This window comes from Ochlerotatus camptorhynchus, unplaced genomic scaffold, assembly GCF_037179485.1.
Source record: "Ochlerotatus camptorhynchus isolate MF236.1 unplaced genomic scaffold, CSIRO-AGI_Acam_v1.1 ptg000457l, whole genome shotgun sequence".
Classification (NCBI taxonomy): Eukaryota; Metazoa; Arthropoda; class Insecta; order Diptera; family Culicidae; genus Ochlerotatus; species Ochlerotatus camptorhynchus.
Window position 1 is genome coordinate 806,131 of NW_027040943.1, and position 8,991 is coordinate 815,121.

The 8,991-nt window shown below is 41.7% G+C and overlaps 1 protein-coding gene across 1 annotated transcript; it reads right to left on the reverse strand.

The window, feature by feature from the left end:
* Positions 1-297: 297 nt before the first annotated feature.
* LOC135712080 (uncharacterized) lies at positions 298-1,969 on the reverse strand. The gene is made up of 3 exons (XM_065235060.1): positions 1,762-1,969; positions 1,118-1,702; positions 298-1,052 (listed from the first exon to the last, which is right to left on the reverse strand). The coding sequence occupies exons 1-3, from the start codon at positions 1,967-1,969 to the stop codon at positions 298-300; spliced, it is 1,548 nt and encodes a 515-aa protein (XP_065091132.1).
* Between the last annotated feature and the right edge of the window lie 7,022 nt (positions 1,970-8,991).

Sequence of the window (8,991 nt, forward strand, 5' to 3'; positions counted from 1 at the left end):
GCGGCAGCAGACACGAGAAGAATCTTCACAAAGAAAATTAAGTGTGTGTTGGTGTCTCGCATTAAGAGGATTCGGCAGCACTGGTCGAAGGCGAAGTTACACCACATCGCAAAGAATAACGTTAACTACAACATCGCCACCACCTTGAAAACATGATTTTCAAAATTCAAATGCAAAAGGCAAATTAACAAACTAATTAAAATTACAATTCAATTTTCCTCTTGGAGTACTTCAGGTTGATTCTCATCCGATGGCAGTTGACTGTACTCCGTCTACTCCATCGGTAGCATACACATTCTAGTGATTGATCACACGCTTATGGAACTGGGGATCAGCCAGGAAGAGCTTCGGTGGAAGGTTCCAATGATCTACTGGAACATTGTGGACGGGTATTTCAGGAGTGACCTTCGGAAGAATCAGGAAATCGGCATCCACGGAAAAGTTCTCCTTCCTGAACCGGATCTGAACGTGAACGTTCTGTGGTTGTGGACCAATTCCCTGGACAAGAACTTTCGTCTTGCTTCGCTTCAGCCTTAGTAATTGAGCCATCTTCTTGGTAATCAGGTTGGGTTGGGATTCAAAATCCAACAGAGCACGTGTCAAGTGCTCCTTGCCATAGCGATCAACGACCACAACGATTGCTGTTAGCATGAAAACGTTTCTCTCAATCTCTTGAGGCTGTAGACTGCAGTCGGTCTCCGTTGGTTGGGTGGATGCGGCTGCCGATAGAACGGACGATGTTGACTCGTCACTCGCTGAGGCCAGATTTACGTCGGCAGACACCTGCGTCTCATTACTTGATTCGGATGTAATTGGATTGTCTCCGAATCCAGAATGGAGTAGAGAATGATGACGCCTCTTGCAAAACCTGCACGTGTATCTCGACGGACAGTTCCTCGAGAAATGATCAGACCGGAAACAGTTCAAGCAAAGCCGATTCACGTTGACCAGGGTCAGCCGGTCAGCTGCACTCATTTTCTCGAACTTCATGCACTTCACCAACGGATGGCGCTGTTCACAAGCATAACACTTGATGGGAGGACTATCGACCGCTGCATGGGGCGAAAATTCCATGTTGGAGGTTTTTCGAGTGGAAGAAACATGAGAGGTGACGTACTGTGGCAGAGGTTGAGCGTGATTGACCGAAATGGACTCCAGTACACGGATGCGCCGATGCAGGAACTCAATGAGTGCATCGTAGGTTGGGTTCTCGGTCGTTGATGCATGATCTTCCCACGCCTTGGTTCACCGAGCTGCCGTAGAGTTTTGGTATGCCGCTCGAATTCTTCAACGATTCCGTGCAACGAAGCTGTCGTCTCCTTCTTCACCCATTGGATCTCTAACATAGCCTGCAGGTGTCGCTTCTTGAGGAGGTATTCGTTTGCATATCTGCTCACCAGTGCCTGCCAGGCCAGTGGATAGTTGGCAGCACTAATCGCGAATGACTCGACGACCTGAGCAGCTTCTTCAATTAATGATGACTTCAGGTAGTGGCATTTTTCGATATCTGGAACGTCCTGGTTCGAGTGGATCAACGCCAGAAAGATGTCATGGAAGGCCAAGCACTCGTTGTAATCCCCGTTGAATTCAGGCAGAGTAATCGTCGGAAGCTTAAGACCCTTGATACTGGAGGAAACCATAGGGGGGTAGGATTGGAATTGCCAGTAGGAATGCACGACGGCAATTTCGAAAGCAGACCAGCCTTTATTCGGAAAAATTGGCTCTCAAAGCCGGAACGTATTTGGGTGTTAAGGATTATACCTGCGTTTGACTCCTCGATGCCTTCCAGAACCGCCTGAATGTCTTCAAGGCTCTGCCGAATCGTATCCAGATTTTTGATTCGCAGTGCCACCTCTAGCCTATCCCGCTCTTCTTCGTATGCCTCCAGGAATTGTCCCGCTCGAGCCAACGATGCCAGCAGTGACGTGCGCCGAAGCACCAGCTGCCGCTTCTCCTGATGTTCCGCCATTTTGCAAGGCACTCACGTATGCCGATGGTGATGCAGTAGCTCGATGGGTGAAGCGACCGGTTTCTGGGAAAAATGAAGACCAGTAGCCCTGGGATTGGAAATATAGCCGCTTGGAGAGGTACGTACCTTTTCCAAGGCAAAAATGTGCCTTGTATTTAAAATATCAGCCAACAGGAACAGGAAGAGTCGTCCGCCACCGAAACCTCGGTCGGCCTTTGTTACCGTCGTGGCAGGAACGACTGCTTGGTACCCACCACCAGAGCAGCCAAGCACCGTGCCAGCAGTTGCCAGTGGATGAAATTTGATGGAAATAGGCCTTGGAGCGGATGGTCTTGGATGACGTCACTCAGCAGCCGTCGAACGTGCCAAAATCGTCCGAAAGTGGCAGTAGGAACCGTACACTAACCGTCGTAGACCGTTGACGGTGGGAAAAAGGGTGATCGAGTACACCGGAAGAAATGAGAAACACATTCTAGAGGGCACCAGCGGGGGGGCGAATGAATTTGAACTGCTACTAACCTGCTGCAGGCTAATTCTATGCCTTGTATTAATTATTATTCTAGCAGCTTCTGTCCTAGGAAAGATGGCAGCAGTCACCACGCGGTCCTCTTAATCGATCACAATGGCCGATGCCTCACAATTGCTCAGCCAATTGTTTCGCAGTTTAGCAATGGCGCTATGGATTAGCACCTCGGCAAAATGTTATGATGTTCGAAATCGTCGTAGTACAATATTCTGTCGGTTCGTGATCGCATGCGAATGCAATCTATCCTGGTCACGGCACCAATTGTTGAGACTAAGGGTTATAACACTCACTGGAGGTTCAAAATTTTATTCTGCGACCCGTCGCGGTGGAAGAATTGGCAAAGACTGACAATGATAACTTAATGTATAAACCTCTGCGGCAGCAGACACGAGAAGAATCTTCACAGACAAAATTAAGTGTGTGTTGGTGTCTCGCATTAAGAGGATTCGGCAGCACTGGTCGAAGGCGAAGTTACACCACATCGCAAAGAATAACGTTAACTACAACAATGGGTTTAATCCCAAGCTCTCCCACAACAGAATAAACCACCATCGTTGGGTCCCGAGAGCATAAAGCGCAGCTAATAACCAAAAGTTGAATAGTTTAAACCATGAATTTCGGAAAACGTGCATGCGTGATCCAGTTTGGAAGACATTGTTGGCTGCTTTCAGAGACGTCACTTCATTTGAAAAACTTTTTGTTGAGTCGGTCGTAGATTGTGGTTATAGAGCAACTGTTTTTGCTTAATGAGTAAAAGATCATGGGTTAAAACCCAAGCCTCATTGCATTACTAAGTTAATATATCCAGGCCTCTATTGTAGAAAATCGTTAATAACAGAAATTGGAGGAACGATTCAGAAAGTACATTTAGACAAATGTGACGTACGCCTGAATCGGTTCGGAAGACATTGTTAACTACTTTGGATGATTTAATTTTATTGTAATAGCTTCTTGTAACCGATAATGAACGATCGTCGGTCGTAGATTGTTGTGATGTAAGGGTGGCCTAGAGCGACCGTTTTTACTTACTGAGCAGAAGATTGTGGGTTAAAACGCAAGCCTCTTTACATTACTGAGTTGATAGGGTCGCGTCACTTGTTTAACACCTTTTAAAAGATCGCATCACTTTTCAATGTGAATCCAGATCTAATTTACCCTTCCCACTAACAAAAACGTCCTTCCTATGATAACCGTGGAGATGCAGAGGTATACTCGGTCTCTAGTAGCAACGGTTGTTGAAATAACAATCCTTTCCCTCCCCGATGACCGGTAGGACGCGGCCGGCGCCGTTATTGACCTCAAAAATATGGATTCTCCGGATTTTGTACACAGAGAATGGATTGCTAGTCCCAAGCCCCATTTATATGGTTCTTTGTACATATTTCGCTAAATCTGGTCAGTCACGGAGTAGCAACTACTGAAATGAATGGTCGTCAATGCTCAAGCTCATGCTCATGCTCACTACGGTGGGCTGACTATTTAGCACAGATGTTGAAAGAGTGACCAGTGTAATTAATATTTTGCAGATAACCTGGACATGATCGTTGACTTCAGGGAAGACTTCGTGTTTGTAGTTTTTTTTTCGTCAAGAGGACGTTAGGTTGCGTAACGCCCACGGCAAGTAAGTATAGTAAATTAATATTATACATTATCAAACATCAAAATATACAACTGTGGTAAGATTATCAAAAATCAAACCATTCAAGTTTCCGCGTTCTCCTATAGAATGTAATCATAAGAATCTCAGACTGTGATCTATTGAGCACCCCTATCCCCAGCGCAGGAATGGACATCTTCCAAAAGTACATCCAGCACTAATGCATTCATCGTTCTCCGGTTTCTCGCTCTCCGGAGGGTGACAAAGGAATCTATTAAAAGCTATATTGTCTCCTTCCTCTGGAGTCATCTATTCCCGCTTCCAAAACATAAAATCCGAAAAGAAAAGAACAACTCCCTTACCCTCAATTTCGAACGCGTTAGCAATAAGTAGTGCCGGTGACCCTTTAAGATGATTCTAAAATTTCATTGCTTTTCGGGGAACGCTCTCGCTCACTGTACCAACATTCAACTGTAGGACCTATATATTCGTTTATAGCTTCGCAAAGTTGTAGAACCTACTGATAGGATTGGTTGGTGCTGAACTGGGTGGAGGAAATAGCGAAGCAAGCTCGTGTAGCCTAGAGCAAACACGACCCGCCCACGATTGACAACGGCAGGACAATGCAAGGACAACATTGTTATTGTTGTAGTGATTCTTCGTTTTTGTTTGTGTTCTGAAAAAAGAGAAACTGAATAAAACAGTCAACTTTGCGATGGAGTTTTCACGTCGCGGAAGTTACGGAACGTAGCACAATTCATGATCATTGCAATTGTGACCAGGACAAAAAATACCTACATAGCAAATTGGTGTTTTGGTTCATTTCACACTTTTGTTTGAACATTAAAGTTGATGGATGTTTTTACTTCATTTTGGATTTTTTATGTCCAGGCTAGTGTTGATGGTTTTTTTTATATTGATTTACTCGAATTTATTACATGGCACGAAATTAAAGGCTGATCATTTGGTTTAGATTTTTTTTCTCAGCTCACAAATTCAGATGGATTCCAAGTGAAACGAGCTGCAAAGTTTGATAATAATTAATTAAAACTTTTGCTGATTAAGAATTTCCTACTCGTATCAATTAGCAATATGAAACAAATTTGCCAGAAAATTAAAGCCCGTTTTTGCCTCTATAGAAACCAAGTTCAAAATAGCTCCCTTCGTCGAATTCACACAGAGTGCGGTTGTTAAACTTCCAAGATTCAATTTTACTAATTAACATCACCCCGCGCCTTTCTGTCCGGACCCATACCGGAGGCGTCACAACCAAAAATATACAGTTCTCCCAATAAAACCAAACGATCGCACCAAGCTCGGGCGTGTTTGTGTGTTTGTGGAAGATAGGAGAAGCTCCAAACCATCGACCATTATCCCCACGTTGTTACCTACTGCTAGTGATGGAAGTTGCACCAACCGAAACCCACAGAGTGCTAAACCATTTTCCGATTTGCATCCCCAGAATGAACCCCAAAACGCTCTGTTTGGAAAACTCACCTCATTTTATAGATTTCAAATGCATGGCGGTGACGGGTCTGCACTCCACTGACTGGATTCTGTAAGATAGTGTTCGGTCGGAGAATTGGATGGTAGGTGTTGATTTGAGTGAAAAGGAAACAACATCAAACCGTTACCGCGCGTTGTTTTATGGTTACCGTTTTCATCGGTGCTTTCAATGGGATTAATTCTGTATTCTGATGTAGTTTGTAACCAACTTAGAACTGTGACGAAGGAAATGGTTGCTATGGGTTTGGTTGTTACATGGCTTGTCGAGCTACTCATCAATGAAATATTTGAAGTGTTCCATAAGTGATTGGCAAATAAACAAATATGCTTAGGACTTTCTTTCTTAGAATTTAGGAAGTTTATTGGCATCAGTTTCTGTTTTTACCCTTCTTACAAAGAAGGATATGCTCACCGCTTGGAAAACTGACCTTCGATCCGAGGGCCGAAGGAGTGACGTATACCAATCGACTCAGTTCGACGAGATCGGAGCATGCCTGTGTGTGTGTATGTGCGTGTGTGACGAAATTAAGTAATTCAAGTACCTTACATGCTACTTGGTACAGAGGTTGCTGAGAAGCACGACTTACAAAAACTTTGGTTTCCCATAGTTATTTTGACATAAACCGTATGTGCCAAGTCAGTTTCTTACCGAATGAGTCCACATTTGTGGAGGTTAATCAGGGCCCGATTTGAAACCGTTTGTGGATTGTGGAGCGAAAATTTCATATTTTGCATCAGTCTAATAGGTCTGCTTGGTAACTATAGGTTTGTTCCCGTACTTGTATTTTTGCTTTTGCTGTAAGTTGCTGTAAAAAAATAATACAGGAATCCCAGATTTGCGAGGTATATGGGAACAAACCTTATGTCTCAATGATTATCACCATTATAAAGCATTAGGTACAATGGGGTAGCCAGGTTTCATAATAAGGGGGTGGGGAAAAACATTTATTGCACATGGAGAAAGTAGTCACTAAGTTAAATGAGTAATTTAACCGCATTTGAAATTTTTGTCAAACTGCATAAGTATTTTTCAAAATTGGTGACCAGCATGTTACGATGTGCTATTTTCCGCTTTTTCCAATTTTTTCTCAGAATTCTGTTAATTTTCTCGGTTGGGCGATATCGAACTGACCGGATCAATAAGTAAAATGAGTAATTACAGAAACAGCAACATTTTTCTTTATTTTAACTACCATGAAAGTTCACATAGAAATCTTTATAGATTTTTTGGGAATGATCTTTTAGGAATCTCTTCGGGATTACCTAAATACTTTCTCAGTCCAGAGCAGCCGAGAGCAATCTTAACAATAACCATGTACTCTAACCTGAGATTTACCATCAATTTTAAATTGCTCTTCCAAGAATTCACTAAAGCTTTCTTTCATAATTCAATTTAAATATCACTTGATTTCTCTTTATAATTTTCATACAATTCACCTCAGATGAGGCTTGAAATTATGCTCAGAAGAGTCTGTATTCGCCTATAAATGCCATTGGTATTATTTTTTGAAATGTTTTAAACATATGCTCTCTTCTCACATGAAATTATGTTTCGAGTTACCATGGAATTTTACCTATAATGGAATTATAATCAGAACTCTCTAGAAAATCTTCTCAGAACATCCTTCAACTCTGAACGTTCCTTAAAATTCACCTGGAGCTCTTCTCACCCCTTGGAACCCTTCCTGCATTTGACTTGGAGTTCTAGTAAAGGCTCACTGGGAGTTCCAAAACTCCCTGGAATTCTTCTCGGAGAAATTGAGGTAGTTCATTCTAATATCTTCTCCAAATTTGTTTGGAGATTTTATCAAAATTATCTTAATAGTTCTTCAAAGTAGCTTTATCCCGAAAATCTGGTCGTGACTAAGAGTCTTGCCTTTTCTCAAAGGTATTATTTTCTGGAAAGAGGATAGCATTTATTTTCCACGGGTTTTTTCCCGGTATTACTCCGGTGATTTCGGAATCCAGGATTTTCCAGGATTGTACGATTTCCTGGTCCACTAGTTTGTCTGAACTTGTTTATAACTACAGTAATTTTATCCACGACGGCAGTATATTTAAACAATATTTGGTCGTCTCAACAAGTTTCAAGTCTTTTAAAAACCCGGGGTTTTTTCCCTGGATCATGATATTTTTTTTTGTGGAATTTTATGAATTTCATATAAGAACATTTTTTTACAGAGAATTTAAGCGAAGTTAAGATAAACTTCACTCAGAGAAGTATTATAGCCACAGATCTTTAAGTATCTTCTGTGCCTAATGTTTTTTCTTATTTCTCGTGGAACCCTTCACAGTTTTTTTTTTAATTTTCTCAAGAATCTCATTTGAAGTATCTAAGATTTTCCTCAGAATTTGACTTTATTCTTGTCATGTGTTCAATATTTTTTAATTTACATATTATTGGCGAACCATTGCAGACTTATATAAATGGGTCAGAATTATGATTTATTTTGTTTTCATTATCTTCAGGACATGACATTATACAACCTAGACAAGTTTTTAATATATAAGACCATGGACGTATTGGTGAAATTTAAGACTTACAAATAATAAGATTCTGAGTTAAGTAGCCTTTTTTAACATTGCACAATTTTAAAGGTTTAAACAAAGGACAATTTTGATGATTTCGGACTAAGTGTTTTTTAGTTCTTAGGCTTTTTTATCCTCTGTTCGGGCCATAACACCATTACGACCAGTAATTTGATCTGTTGTAGTATATCCCGTGTCCTTAGTTTAGTGCATGTCGTATTATTCCATCACTATTGAGAAATGATGAAGTATTCGGTTTTGATACAGTTGTCAATCTTGCCTTCAACGCAAGGAATCGATTCTAATTGAAAGATCCCGCTATTTATACCCTTCGGAGTGTTTAAACACCCTCCAAAGCAATGGCACCGATAATGACCATCCATCAGAACCCTAGTCTTAACTACTTCAAACTAGGGAACTACGAATAGAAGATTAGGAATCACATAGGTGAAGACTAACTAACTCTAAGCCCATTCCGTAGATACCCATATTGCATAGGTTTAAAAGAATATTCCCTTTCTGGAGGCCGCCATATTGGATTTTGGTCCGTTATCTTGGATTCACAAATGGTGGCGGATGTCAATTTTCCACTTCCCCTCATCGAGCCCATTCCGTAGATACCCATATTGCATGTGTTTAGATGCATATTCCTTGTCCAGGGGCCGCCATATTGGATTTTGGTCCACCATATTGGATTCCAAAATGGCAGCGAATGTCATTTTTCCACTTCCACTTATCAAGTCTATTCCGTTGATACTCATATTGCATGGGTTTAGATGAATATTCCCTGTCCGGGGGCTACCATATTGGATTTTGGTTCGCCATCTTGGATTCCAAAATGGCGGTGGATGTCGGTTTTTTACT